The sequence below is a fragment of the Triturus cristatus genome, chromosome 2_1 (assembly GCF_964204655.1).
Source record: "Triturus cristatus chromosome 2_1, aTriCri1.1, whole genome shotgun sequence".
NCBI classification, from domain to species: Eukaryota; Metazoa; Chordata; class Amphibia; order Caudata; family Salamandridae; genus Triturus; species Triturus cristatus.
Genome location: NC_140581.1, coordinates 585,300,275 through 585,316,191, shown reverse-complemented (window position 1 = coordinate 585,316,191; position 15,917 = coordinate 585,300,275). Strand labels below are relative to the sequence as shown.

General features: G+C 44.0%; 1 protein-coding gene across 3 annotated transcripts in view; it reads left to right on the top strand.

Annotated features, from left to right (window-relative positions):
• The window catches only part of KIAA0825 (KIAA0825 ortholog), a 2,097,552-nt gene that overhangs the window by 234,504 nt on the left and 1,847,131 nt on the right, over positions 1-15,917 (top strand). For all 3 annotated transcript variants that reach the window (XM_085632475.1, XM_085632476.1, XM_085632477.1), the window contains exon 4: positions 11,571-11,739. In XM_085632475.1, coding sequence (XP_085488601.1) covers positions 11,571-11,739 — 169 coding nt within the window. The remainder of the gene's footprint in view (positions 1-11,570; positions 11,740-15,917) is intronic.

The window sequence follows — 15,917 nt, the reverse complement described above, 5'->3', positions numbered from 1 at the left end:
AGCTGGAGAACAGAGGAGATGATCTGGAAGGTCCCTCCCGTAGGCGCAATGTTTGCATTTTGGGACTTCCGGAAGGTTTTGAAGCCTCCGACCCCGTTGAGTACCTAGAAGCTGATGTGAAGCAGGCAATTCTTGTCCTGGCCCGAAGCAAAACCCTGGGCTTAGATAGCCTGCCTCTAGAATACTATAACACATTCTCAACCCTCCTGGCACCTCGACTAGCGGCAATGGACAGGACGGCTCTGGAAGGCGGCGAGCTCTCCCACTCTTTTTGTGAGTCCCGCTTGGTCTCTATTCCAAAACTAGATAGGGACCCTACTCAGTTGGCCTCCTTCAGGCCAATTGCCATACTTGGGGCTGATTACATAATCCTAGGCAAAATACTAGCTGGCTGATACGCTCAGGTTCTCCGAAGCTTGTACATTCTGATCAGAATGGCTTAGTTCCAGGCCGAAGCATCTCCCAAAATATCCGCCGCCTTCCATGTCCTAGACCAGTTGAGGGGTAGGATTCCCCATGCTACCTGCCTCATCCTTGACTTGGAGAAGGCGTTTGATACCCTGACCTGGCATTACCTATTTGCGGTACTCACCTGCATGGGGTAGGACCTAAGCTCCTAGCATACACAAAGTTACTGTACTCAAATCCTAACTTCCAGATTCGTCTAGGCCGTCACATCTCAGCTCCGGTCCCGATAGGCCAAGACAAGTGTCAGGGGTGTCCTCTCTCCCCCCAGCTTTTTGCGTTAGCCACATGGAGCCCTTAGCCATACGCCTCCAGATGTAGGAGTTGGAATGGGGTATTCCCTTGGCAGGAGAGACTAGAAGTGTGCCCTTGTACGCTGACGACCTGCTCCTGTATTTAAGGGACAAAACGGCTGATCTCGCCTCCCTCCATGCTGATCTCGCCTCCCTCCATGCCACGCTTGCAGGCTTTGCTGCAGCGACTGGACTGGGAGTCAACTAGACGAAATCCGTCGTCTATCCACTTAGCCCAGACCTTCCGCCAAGTGAGGTACGTATTGGGGACTCCAGCCATTTTTGGCATGCACAGGCCTCTCGCGGACGGGGAGTTCACCTATATCATGTTTCTTTCGCCTTGTATGAGGGCAACCATGGCAAGGCCCCGATGGGCATATGTTCCCAGGTAGGTTTTTGGAGGACACATCCCCTAGCCCCCATTGCCCTGGCGAAAATGATCATTTTGCCTCGGCTCTTATATTACTTTGCTAATCTCCCAGTCAACCCCACCCCATTTCTGTTTTTAAAGAGCTGGATGCACTTCTCTGTTCCCTTATTTGGAGAGCCGGCTACAGGCGAGTCGCCTCAGCCAAGTTGCAGTTGCCGACGGACCAGGGGGGTCTGGGAGCCCCATCCTTCGAAACATATTTCCTGGCAGCGCAGCTTCAATGGCTGTCCCGTTGGACGGCCGGGCGCTATCTCTGGGAAACGTCCTTGGAAGCCGGGCATCTACCGTTGCTGGCAATTCGTCACCTACTCCTACCGGGGGTCCGTCCCGTACCTCATACATGTGTGGATAGCGAAAGCTAATATGACTATGATACTTAGCATTTCAAATTTCAAATTAACTTGACACTTGCATGACAAAGACGTTACTTCTCTCCTCCTTTGGAGTCAGCTGATAAATTAGAACTGCATCTTCCTTCTTTGGAATCAAAATCCAATATTCTCACTGACGTCCGACAGCCTTCTTCAACTACGGTGGTACCACTTCTACCTTAGAATAAGGCACCAATGGAGACACTAAAGCACACTTGGGAAAAGAACACATGAGCCTTAGCAGTGACCTGCCTGGTGGCCAGGAGGTGCAGTGCAGCTCCATGTGATCCACTGTCCTTGACAGTGCACCTTTCCCCAAAAGGTATGTTGGTGCAGGTCTCATCCTGTAATAATGAAAACCCAGGACCTTTATTAATTCAGACTTCTGACCGAGAGTCTAAAATGGTAGAGGCCAGAGGAATAATATCTTCACTCCCTTAATGCAGCCTGTCTCCTTAGGCGATACCCGTGCTCTACAGAACATGGCAGCAATGTTATCTCACTTTTGCCAGGCCACCTGTAGGAGAACTTCATGGATGTGACATTAGGGCTGGACTGGATACCACAGAGTCAGTGGCTAGGGCCATGGGCTTCTCAATAGCCTTAGTGATTATTGCTAGCGGGTAGTGAGGTCTAAACTGCGCAAAGTCTGATGGTTAAAATGTCAACAGCCAAATTACCAAGATTTTTGTGCATCAAAGGGAAATTCAAACAGCCACCACCCCACGCTGCTAATTTACAATTGCAAGCAATTGCTAAGAGTTCAGTCAAAAAATGATTCCCTGAGCAATAACCAGAAGTATATTTCTCTATATTATATGATAGAGTTTTCAAGCATAAATTCATAAAAAGTGATAGTGTCCAGTATTCATCCACAATGTTTATTTTCAGATTCTGTTGTTTCTCTTGCAAGACTTGTTTAAACACAAATTCTGTTCTCAGATCATACAGCCAACTCGTGTTTCGTCTATGGTAACATTTTCCAAAAGACTTCCTTAGGACTGTAATAAACAAATATACAATTTCTTTACCAACTACCACCTCTCTCTAAATAAGTTAAACTAGACCTCCACTGAAGAAGGAAAAATTGAGAAACGGAAACCGAGAAATGGGAAAGGAACCCGAAATGTGCACATAGCATACCAACCACCAAAAAATAGGTTGTAGATAAGACATGATTTTCCTTAAAGAAAGTAATATAATAGATTAACCAAAAATTATCATCGAATAGTATTAGCCAAAATTTAAACTGATTTTTAAATACTTTAAAGCACAGTTGCAATTTCATGTGATTCTAAAAGGCACCAAAAAACACCCCGTGCTAAAGGGCCAAAAAATATAAAAACACTAACCTTAAGCAAAAATACAAAAGAAGGGTGATCCTTAAGTAATTGATATCTCCATAGAATCTAAAATGAGAAGTAGGAAACCAAACCTCCTATCAATTATAATCAATGATAACATGAAAGCTACATTACTACATCAATTTATCCACTCCCCATATACCAAGTATGGCGCTTCCTATTTCAAAAGAACCGGTTCCAAATTAGCACTGTACTCAACGACCAGCACGTAGCAAACTTCTCCTTATTTACTGACTCCTGACATAAAGAAAACATACACATATATTGTACAAAGCTGCAAAACATTTTTTTCTCCAATTATTTAGTATTTTCTCATAATGCCAGTTGCCAAACCACTTTAATCCTTATTTATATGAAATCGAATTGAGCATTATTCATAACCAAACACAGCATAGAGTTCTATTGCTGAGTACTAATTTCGTTCTCCAACCTCCAAAGCCTAAAATCATGCCTAATATTACAGCTATCAAATATAAAAGATTTTTCTCATTAAAACAAACTACTAAAACAGCCATCCTGAACCTTACTGCTATTCTTCAAAGCCTCACCTCCAAATTCGAGGCATAGCCTTCTAGCGCGTGTTGCCGAGAGGTATGTATGGCGTGTAGCATCAGCGCCATATTTACACCTCTATTTATTTTAAGCAAACACAGGTAAGCAGGGAAAATGGACTTGCCCGCTATCTGAGTGCTTTCACCCTTCACAAGTCGGTGCCATCTTGGAAGGGTATTGGTGTTTGTATATGTTGGTTAAAGTTTCCCTTTGGCCTCGCAAACACTAATAAGCTATTAGTAAAATACTTCTTTGAATATCAATCGTAAGATCCAACTTCCATTTTGTGGACATAAATAACTCCATTCGAATATATCCAAATTAAACACCATAATAGTTTGCTGTTATTTCTTAATTCTCATAATACATCCCATATCAATATTGAACTAAATGCAATACTTAAAAAAATTATTAATTTAATCGTTAACAGTTATTCCGTTCCATAGCTAATTTCTTTATACACCACCTCTCAAAGCAAGGCCTGAATTGTTGCAACATAATCAAGTACACAACACGAACGGATTTACCCGCTCACCGTTTCGCTACCACCTCATACTATAAGCGCCATATTAAAATGATTAGAGAATATTCACAAAGACTAATTCCTTATTCCGTCATCTGTCTCTCAGAACCTCAATCATAAAACATATAAGTCGAAATCGTAAACATAAATTATTAATAATTGAAAAGCTAGAGTACCAACTAGTTAATCATTAAACCCCATATAATGTTTTTTCGAACATAAACAACTCATGTGCCTAGGTTAGCTTTTAAATAAATAATCACTAAAGATAAAGAAATCGTATCAAGAGAAGAGAAGAAAAGAGCAACACAAAAACAGCAAGAAGGTAAGAGAGAATTAATCCAATTTGATATACTGTGATATTCAAATCCTATTCCAATCTGCTGCATATTTAGATGAAACCAGTATTAACAACCATTACGTGATTCACATTACTTATTAGTTTAGTTGGAAATTTGTCTCATAGCAAACCAACATCTAATATACAAAAAAACCCTGTTGTTTTTAACCTAATATCATATACAACATTTGATATGGTGATTTTACAAACATATCATCCATTAGCCCATTACATTCTGTATCAACTAAATACTGTTCAAAAATATGGGTTGAGTTCTACATATGGCCATACGATCCATTGTTAATTTTCAGAAAATATAGATAAGGTGTTACTTTATATGGCCTATATCATTGTAATCATGACACAATGTTGTATTCAAGTCAATGTAGATACAAATTCTTAGGACTACAGCAGGTACATTTAACACCCCAAGAAGTATTGCAGCTCAGAATCTACATTAAGGCCCCGTTCTACAGCACGCAATTTCAAAATCCATTTTGCCTCGCATTGACGGACCCTGAGTTCCCTATTACCACCACGGTTATCATTCAATATATTCTCAATACTGTGGAATGAAAAGGATAAACTCCCTCTCTGACTAGAACAGTTATTAGCATGATTGACAAGAAGATGCCTCAAGTCCAAATTTTTCAGAGCTCTGAAGTGTTCCGCCATTCTTTCTTTTAGGCACCTAATGGTGCTGCCAACGTACACCTTTAAACATTTGCAACGGATAGCGTAAACAACAAATTTTGTTGAGCAGTCAATATGTTGCAAAATCCCATATTTAACAGATCCATTGTATTCAAAATCCTTTATTCCGTGTTCTGCAAATTTGCACATACTGCAATGTCCACATCTAAAGGACCCTATATTTAATTTGTGTAACCAAGTATGATCAGAATTCTTAATTCTAGGAAAACTATGACTGATCAGACTACGAATTGTAGTACCTTTCCTGTATGCAATGCTTGTTTTTTTTGCATATATGGGCACATATAGTTGGATCTGATGTCAGTAAATGCCAGTGTTTTTTAAGAATGTTATAAATCTTGTGAGACCAAGGGTGATAATTGGTCACTAGCCTTACATACTATATTTTACTATTGTCCTGCTGCATTTTCGGTTTCAGGGTATCCTGTCTGCGTAACTTGAGTGTTCTCTGTTTTGCTTTACCGATGGTATCCTTGTCATAACCCCTGTCAGTGAAGCGCTTTTCCATGTCAGTGTCACAGCTAAGGAAGTCTTCATCCCTGCTGTTGTGTCTCCGTGCCCTGTACATTTCACCATAGGGTATTGCATTTACCTATTTCTCGGTTTCCGTTTCTCATTTTTTCTCTCTTCGGTGGAGGTCTAGTTTAACTTATTTAGAGAGAGGTGGTAGTTGGTAATGAAATTGTTTATTACAGCCCTGAGGAAGTCTTTTGGAAAATGTTACCATAGACGAAACACGTGTTGGCTGTACGATCTGAGAACAGAATTTGTGTTTAAACAAGTCTTCCAAGAGAAGAGATTTAATCCCGAGCTCTCCGGCATGAGTACAGTGCTGAGGGGGTCCCCTGCAGCTCAGGGCCCCCACGCACTGCGGGGGATGCGGGGGCCTGTAATATGCCCCTGTTCTCTGCCTGCTATGTCTGCTGGCTTCCTGCATCCTCCTGGTCACGCACACATGCTGGCGCATGAGAGCTTTCCAGTAGTAGTGCCTCCACAAGCAGTGGTTCCAGCATGGGGGAGGTCTGTCAGACACCATTGTGATCTCCCAGGACACCGGCATACCTGACTTAGTAGTCAGTGGAGGAGGACCTGCCCCTATGAATATCCTTCTACCTTCCTCCAGCCGTGACTATGGTGGTGAAGGTTGTATCCACCCCCGGAGGGACTGTAAATCAGAGGTCTCTTGTCTCCAGAAGAGTAGGTATTTCGATCAACCTGCTTGACCTGAGGGCAGTTTACCTGGGGCTTCCTTTCTTCTCTTTGTGTTCAGTCTGCCTAGCTCTTGACAGACAATATGAGCACAATGTGGTCCCTTAACAAAAAGGGAGGAGTGGGATTTCATCTTCTCCGTCAAGAAGTGCTGAGGCTTTGGGCTTAAGGGAGGAGTGGGATTTCATCTTCTCCGTCAAGAAGTGCTGAGGCTTTGGGCTTGAATGCACCAGAATGGTATCTCGTTAGTTGCCAACCATTTGACGTCTCTCAGAACATCAGGGGCTACAGCCTGAGTCAATGTGATCTTGTAACTCACGAGTCTCTACTCAAGAGATGGTACAAAGTATCTTTGTCCAGTGGGACACCGCTCAGATGAACCTCTTTCCCACTCACAACAGGCCCGTGGTCCACAGTTCTGTAACCTTCAAGATCCTGTGCAGGACAAATTTGGAGGATGCTTCTCAATTGAGGTTTACCTTTCTACGTCATTATGTATTTCCTCCTACGTTATTTCATCCTCTGGACTGGCCAAGAAGGGTGTGGTACACAGTACTTGTGAAACTATATGTCTGTGTCCTCACACTCTGTCTTTGTCTCAGGGTGGACATCCTCTCACAGTTTGAGGGACAGCTAACACTCCACAACCAGAGCCTACACCATCATGCTTGGAGACTGGGCATAACACCCTAGCTCCTTCCAGCTGCCACCCGTAGTGATTGGCTTAATTCTTTCAGCTTGTTATCGCGCTACAGAGACTGTCTACTCTGGAAGGTGGATAAGATTTATCACTTTTTTGGGGGGGAAGTTTTATATAGCACGAACTAGACCTGAAGATATCAGAGCGCTTTACATGAGCACCAGTTGTGTTACAGAGGGACACATTCCTTTTTTGTTAGGCACAGGGAGATTAAGTGAATTGCCAAGAATCACAGTATGTTCAGCGTTCCTGCCGAGACTCGAACCAGGTTCCCCAGCTCCGAGGTTGACCGCTCTAGCCGTTAAGCCACATCCTCTCCTAACGGTGTACAGAGCATGATGTTGTCTCTTTGAAGCCTCGCTTTTCTCAGGTTCTTTGCTTCATGTTATTGCTAGCCCAGCAGATCCAGCAGAACGGTGCGGTGGGCCCCATCAAGTGTTGCAGTGCTGACAGAATTTCTCTGCCTGCCTTCCAGGGCAGCCATCCCTATTCAAATCCCTGATCATGTTGAGTCTTTTGGAGGGATTGACAAATCTGTTTCCACTTATTCTATTTGTTATGCCTCAATGGGCTGGGCTGGACTGGGAACTGAAACCGGCCCTGGCAAACTGCCCGGCCAGGCCCCCCGAGCTGTTTGCTGGGGCCGGTTTTGGACGATTTTGTTATAGGGGGCCAATATTGCCATAACAAAAACGCCTCTCAGGGGCCCAAAACTTGCCCCCACCTTGGCGTCTGTCTGGGGAAACACCCGGTGCCCATTACGGCCAGTCCGGCCCTGTCAATGGGATCTTAAACTTGTGTTTACTTTTTTGATGTCACTTGAGGATGTAAACGTTCAAAACTAATTTATTATTTTTTGCAATATGTTTTTATTGATTTTTCTCCCAACCGTAAACATCTGGCAATGTGCATTACAGTAGTATGATTCAACCCAAAGCATTACATCATCATTTGGTATATCATCTAGCCATTTTGTATATACACTCAATGGTCCCTCCATTCCGCCCACTCATACCTGTCTCATCTTTCCGTTCTCCATGGAGCGTCCAATGTTCAGTTCAAGGTTTGCTTCCTGCACACCATCTGCACATGTTTCAGTAATCTGACCAAACAATGCGTCAATGTAAATATAAGCCAGTCTCTCCCCCTATCCCTCCCTAACCCTTGCCACTGGTGTGTCCTCCTATAACATACTAATAAAGCAAACCACACTATATAATAATTACGATTAATGCAACTCTTCTCCCTCTGGTCTAATCGGTCCGACCAAACATGTTCCTAGTTCTAAATCAGCACCACTTGGAACTGTTAGGAGCCCACTATGACCCACTCATTTGGGGTGTATCCATCGGCATCTCCAACCCCGACCCTCCATCGGACTCTGTGTCCGGCATCTGCAGCGACACCACCAATGCCTCCCACGCCTTTTCTGTTTCTAGTGCCCTGTCATTGTTGGACCTCTTAGCATGCTGGATTCGAGCCGTACTCTCACTAGTTGCCCATTTAATGAATGCTGCCTTCCAGCGCGCAACAGTGGGCCCTCGCCTGGATTTCCAACAAATTGTTAATTCTCTTTTAGCGAGCAACAACCCTAAGTCCAAGAACTTACTCGTAACTTTTGTCCTAGATGTATGGGGAAACCAGTGCATTATACACGTACCCATGTTCGGTTCTATCTGCCTGTCAGTAGCCTCGCAGAGCGTGTCAACCACTTCCTCCTAGTACGTTCCCAGTTGCGGGCAACTCCACATCATGTGAGGAAACTCTGCACCCACCAAATTGCAACGTTGGCATTGGGCTGTATCCAATCCAAAATACCTATTTATATTGGCCAGAGTTAGATACCCTCTATGCAATACATAAAAGTGAATCAGCTGAAACCTAGCATTGCACATGCTCTTTCATGCTCTCTCAACCACCTTAGCCCACCTTAGCCCAGGGATCTCCTTACCTAGATCTGCCTCCCACTTCCATTGCAATTGGCTCAGTGGTTGCATCCCCTCTTTCACCATCCGACTGTATAGACACGTTATAGCTTTAAAGGTCCCTGCTGCCATCACCACATATTGGCACGCCAGAGATGTCTGCGGTTCCGATAGTCCCCCTCCCCAGTGACGTTGGATTGCTGACAAGAGGGCTGAATGCAATAGGAAATCGCCCCTGGGAAGAATAAAAAAATTAAAAGATTTAAACTCACCTTCGCGTCCGGTCCCGCGTTGCGTCCTGTCTCCTCTCTCTGCTCACAGGAAGCAGAAGCAGGAAGCCTACCTCTCCTCCCCTAAGCCAATCTCAACGCTGCAATGGCAGCGTTGTGATTGGTTAAGCCTCTGACTCCACAGACGTCTATGGGGAGGCCATTTTCTCAGAGAGAAAATAGAGAGTACGTATGACTGGTTTGGTTGGCTCTGGGGCCGACCAAACAGTTAGCGCACTCAGAGTGGGCAAGACACTTCTCCCCTGAGACCTGCAGGACCGCCCACCCGCCCGCCCCAACTAGGCATGCCCTTCTGCTTTCTCGCAGTGCGAGAAGCAGAAATATAAAATGGTATTAAAAATACAATTTTATGTTTCTGCTTCTCGCACTGCGAGAAAACAGTGGGGTGACGCTCCTCCGCCCACGTGGAGGAGCCGCCCCTGGTGGCTATATCTCTCAGAAGAGTAAGGGACTGTCAGGCTTTGTGTGCCAAAGAACATTCTTGGCTCCCACCACTGCTAGGTTTCTCTCAAAACTCATCTTAAGAGTTCTTCTGAACTCTTTCCCTGATTTTCACGTCTGTCAGACAATTCCACTCACAATATTTTTGCCAAATTAATCCACCCAAACCGATATGTCTTTGCACACATCAGATGTTTTGCAAAGCATCCGTGCATAGGCTCTAACAGCAGAATAGAAACACGAGTGGACAGGCTTCCTTGCCTAATCTGTTAACATATTGTTTCCTTCTATGCCACTGGTTTTGTACCTCTGATGTTGAGTAAAGCTTGCTATTCTTTTCTACTACATATTAATAGAGGAGAAAATCCCAAAATGGAAAGGTTACTTGTAATCCATGTTCTCCATTTTAGGATTTATCTCTGAATTCATAAACATCACTTGTGCATCCGTATTTACTAGGATAATTGCTTTTAATGGGTGTGCTACTGGATATTTCCTCACTATAACCGTCAACAAGCATTGGCAAAACCAATAGGTCTTACCAGCGTGAGGTATTGGCTTTGTCAATTATTATTTTTTTAGATATTTTGTACATCAGCACGGCTGCTGTTCAGAATGACTGAAAATAAAAGTTCTCTTACGCGGTCAGTGCTAGCCGCATCATTGTGATTTATTGCAGGTGGAAGGGAGGGAGGAGGGGAGTGAGGGAATACGGAGGGCATGAGGGATAAAATAGCTCTATGGTGTGAGCAGCGCTTTCCAAGTGATAGCTTTTTTTTTGTTATAGTGGGTGAGATCAGGGAAACAGACAGTGAGAGGGAGAGTGACAGCAGGGAGGGCAGTACGGACAACATGGAAGGCAACACTGACAACAGGAGGAAGTGTGGAGGGAGAATGTGGGCAAGCCAACACAGACAACGAGAAGAAGGTGAGGCCAAGCCAACAAACTGGAAGAAGGGTAGAGGCAAGCCAATACAGATAACGGGACGGAGGGTTGTTTGCAGGGCAACACGTACAAAGGGAAGAGGGATGGTCGGTGGAGGGCAACACAGACAACAGGGGGAGGATGTGGCAAGCCAATACGGACAACGGGTAGGCCAACATGGACAATAGGAGGGTGGGTAGGGGCAAGCAAACACGGACAGGGGAAAGACCAGAATGAAGTACATGACGAAGCCAGCTGAAAAAGCACACAGAAAAAAGTTTGGTCTGAAAAAATGATCAGTGGAAAGGCACAAATAATGCATCTGTGCCCTGAGGTGGGGTCAAACTTACAAAGAGGAAGGAGGAAGGAAGTCTGCAGCAGCTGACCAATAGGAAGTAAGCAAATGAGAGTGACAATAAAGCTAACCAATGGTAACTAATGAGCGGTCTTCAAGCCCACTGATAGAAAGTCAAAGGTCTCGAACAGTGAGTGACTTCCTTCTGTGATAGATGGAATAGGGTCTGCATCTTTCCGTGTTTTAAGAAAGACAGATTCGGCATTCCTTATGTTAATTTTCTTTTAAAAGAAATTGCTATGTTGTTGCTTCAAGGCAAAAATTTACTTTATTATGAATATTCTACCTAAACGGATAATGCATTTAAAAAAACTGAACACTTTGAATCCTTTAAACATTTAAGTTTGCAACCCCATATTCATAAAAAGCTTATAGGATTAAAATGTTAAGGTTTGGAGAATTAACAGCTCCTTATCCTTCCTAAAATAGAGGCGTGTATTATGGCTGTTCTTTAAAGCACCAAAATATCCTTGCTCGACAATAGGTAATAATGTAATACACTTGTTAACAGACATATATTTGCTGCTATATTTGTACTAGTTTTAGTTTATTAAAATCAATAAAGTATGTTTGAAAAAAATAAAAGCTTTAAAAAATCTTTGCTTAAATCTATATTGCTTCTAACAGAAGAATGTTTTCCAATACCTCAGAAGTGTTTTTTTCCTTTTCTCAGAGTTGAACAATGTCTTCAGAAGCTCCAGTCTGAAATAAATGAAACATGCCCCAGTGAGTTGATACAAGACACTGCTGGGTGCCTTCTGTGGCTAAATAATTGCAGTTTCAATTCACTTAAACCATCTTCAACTTCCCATGGAGAGCTGCTGGAATTTCTCAGAACACTGGTAAACCATGTTTGTTTTCTATGTATTGTTAATGTGAGTTTACCCTGGCAGATGTAGTGGTAAATATCAATATGTGTTACTCTTTTAAATGACTGATGAAACCTTAGGGTTCATTTCTTCCTGAGTAATCCTATTACCAACTTTAGAACGTGGGCAATTTAAGGAGGCACTGAGCTTCAGATAATTATCTTTCTGGCTCTATGATTGGTAGGCCACAATGATGTTTCTCCAGATGGGTATATTAGCAAGTGCGTGAAGAGTACTTTCAATGCACAAGGCATATCGATGCCATGTTAACCAATAAGTCTTGATATGAAGTTAAGAATTCCATGACTTTTTGTGTGTTTGATTAGAAATTAGAAGCTAAAGAATACAGAATCTTAATCCTGCAAATTGTATATACCTTCAGAGTAAATCTTAATACACTTTCTAAAATTATATATTCTCACTGGCAGTGTGATGAACAACTTCAAAAAAACGTGTTTATACTTTAAAGCAAAATAGAACTACAAATTACCCATTGTGTGTGCAGATCACAAGACCCAGGTGTTATTTAGCACCAAATCATGTAATTTAAGAGCATGCTAGTTTTCTCCATTTCTTATTTGGAACTGGTATTGCAATAGGTTTCTCTGTATGTTTTTTGCAGTGGTGTGCAGTAGTTCACAGCAGCTAAGTCCATGTTTTTATTTTGTCCATGTAGCAAAATCTGAACATTAATTTAGCTGCTGCAAAGCAGCACTGACCACTGTAAAAAGAAATGGAGCTAGCAAATGTGTTCTTTCCTGATGTACTATGGTGCTTTATATTACTTCGCTGCTCATTAACTGTACTTTAGCACCTTACATAATCCGATCCAACTATGGTCAGATGGCTTATTGTTGAAAACGCCAATCTTTAGGTCTGGTGGTACACAGAGAGTAGGCTTTGGGGTAGCTGCCTTCAAATCATTGGCTTCCTTGTGTGAGCCCGCTTCAGTTTCTATGAGACATTGTGAATTGCATGGTTTAGCATGCCAGATGTGTATTTTAGTCTCACTGTTATGCTGTTACCTGTTTGGGTATAATCCTTTTTTTTTTTTAATCAACCGATTTTATTGGTTTTAATGAGAATGTAGCAAAAACGCATAGACATAAACATTACATCCAGATCTAGCCCTCGTGTCCCCACCCGCTCCCATTTTCAGCCAAGTACACATGTAAAACAAGATTTCAAGGTGCAGTCCCCAATGCGGAAGATAGACCATAATATTCCCACCATTTGCCCCAAATGTTATTGAATTTCCAAGTGCAGCGCCAGCAATATAGATCGGTTCCTGCTGTATGGCATATCAGTCCATTGCAAATCGCCACAGTTTCAACCTAGGTGGTCATGACATTTTCCAGGAGCATTCAATGTCTCCTTTGGCTATGTGGGCCGCTAACCCGACCAGCACCCTGTATCCTTGCACCCCCAAACTCAATCATAAGACCTAGGACAGCCATCTTCGGGGTCAGCACTAATGATCTATTTAAAATTGCAGAGAGGGCATCACCTATGCGGGTCCAATACTAGGTGATCTCAGGACATTTCCAGACCATGGGGAAAAAGTCAGCTGCGGGGAGAGTGACAGCGAGCACATCTGGGGTCAGAGGAAATACCCTCAAGCCAGAGTCGTTGTGGTGTCATGTGGGCTAGGTGCAAATAATGGAAGTGCATTAGACGCAGCCTTGCAGATATCGCTAGTTCCCTAGGAGCCATGTAGGTTTCGTGACATTCAACCTCTTTCAGTTCACCCGCCCATCCCTCCCATCTCCGTTTAAGCAGGTCTAGTGTATCTGGGTCCTTACAAACAAGGCCCAGTATAGCTGGGAGATACTCTCTCGACCCAGTCTCCTCATCAACAGTTGTGCCTCCTCAGGGCTGAAGTCGGGCACATCCTGCAAGTGAGCACTGTAATGACCCAGGGCATGGCGCATCTGCAGGTATTTGTGGAACTGAATGTGGGAAAAGATAAACTGCGCTCGGAGGAATACTTGAAAGAACCATGCCATACATCTCCTAATACAGTAATTTTGATTAAGTTCCAACAGCGAAAGCCCTCTAGTTGTGCCACGTGATATATACAGCATTCCTTCCAAAGGGGGGTTTGTGGAGTCAGACACCTATCACAGCCAGTAATAATAATAATAGTAATACTACTAATAATAATAAAGATATTTATAAAGCTCATGTCTGTGCCGAACAGCGCACCGCAGTGCTGTGAGAGAGGGACCACAAAGCGGAAACATCAACTAATATATCCACCTACTATAGCAGCTATTTTCATATCTATGCTAACACAAACAGAAAAGCAATGGTTTTAGTCTCGATCGTGTTGCTGCCCTCCACACCAAGAATATCACTCTGGTGACCTCTGGGGATTGATTGGCTGTATAAGTAGTGTATCATCCCGTCAAGGCTAATGCTGGACAATTCAGGTTGGTTTGCCCGGTCGTTCCATCCACCCACCAGTCAACCAATCATTCATAACCAGTAGATGAGATACCCAGTAGTACAAATGTATCTCCACAGCCCTAAAGCCTCCATTGTACATTGAGCTGTGACACTTGACCTGCGTAAGGCAGGTGACCCCTCCACAAAAGGACCGACACAGCTCCGCCACCTCAGTGAACCATGTATTGGGGATCTGAAGTGGGAAGGTAGGCAGGATATATAGGAAGCGGGAGAGTATCATCATTTTAATCAATGCAGCACTGCCCAAAATGTTAAGAGGGTGATTCAGGAGGGGAGTAAGGTTAAGGATGCGTATGATTTCCGTTTGAAGCTCAAGCGGGGAACAGGGACATCGGACTGCCAGTCCAGTGATGCACGGTCCCCCTGAAAAGAATGAGGAGTGACTTCCCCCTATTTATACGAAATCCGGAGGCTTCTTCGAAAAGATGGAAGATCTCGAGAGCCTGTGGGCCAAAGACTGTGGGGTCAGCAAGAAACAGGTGGACATCATCAGCATACAGTGCAATCCTGTCCTCCAGTGCTCCATCCCATCTCCACCCCCGAATCTGAGCATCACAGCGGATTATTTGGTCCAGGAGCTCGATGGCTAGAAACAAAGAGGAGTGGAGAAAGGGAGTGCACTTCCCGGGTCCTGTGCCAAATTTGGAATTTGCAAGAGGGTACGTTAATGGCAAGGACCTAGGCCATCGGCCATGAATACAGAAATGCCACCATGTCTTGGAAGCGGGACTAAAGCCCATCTAGAGCAGCACTGACCCAAGGTAGCTCCAGTCGATGATATTGAAAGCTGTTTCAAAGTCATCAAGCAACAGTGCTACTGCCTCCCTGACCTCCCCAATATGGGCCAGGGCTACATGTAGCTGACAGATACAGTGTTTAGTGCTGCGGTCCGGCATAAAGCCGCATTGATCAGGGTAGATCACGGAGCAAAGGACAGATTGCTTCCTGGTCATCAGAATCTTAGCGTATATTTTAATGTGCGTTAAATAGGGAAATGGGTCAATAGGACGCGCAGATTGTCGATGGCTGGTTTGATCTAGGGATGACGACAATGGTTGCGAGGTCAAGTTGCGGAGGAAAGGACCCCTGCTTCACAGCCTCTATGTAAAGTCAGAGGTGATGTGGGGTAACAATGTCACGCAGTTTAGAGCAGTGTTCGAGAAGGAAGCCATCTGGGCCTGGGGGCTTATCAGTTTTCAGATCCCAGATGGATGCCTGGATTTCATCATCAGTGATTGGCTCATCTAGGGACTTTTTCTGGAGTCGTGTCAGACGGGTAAGGGGCACATCAGAGAGTAGTGGTTGGGTAGGTCAGGGGCCGGCCATGGCTGACAGGCATATAAACACTCATAGTAGTTTGCAAATACCGTTGCAATTTCTTCTCCAGTTGCGACCAAGGACCCCGTGGTGTCCTCAAGGGCGAAGATAAGTCTGTAACTGACATTTCTAGTGGCCAGCCAATAAATGAGCATGCTGCTTTTATCCCCACACTCGTATATATGTTGGGTGGCAGCTCACCAACATTTACGGGCTTCTTGGAAAGCCAGGTGACAGAAGGACGTCCTGTTGATGTCTAACTGTCAGGTCAGTCATTCAGTTGCATTTATCTCTGCCTCAGTTTAAGTTCTGAGTGTGCGAGTTTCGAGTTCTGTAATGGGCTAGTGCCTGTATCTACCTTTTCA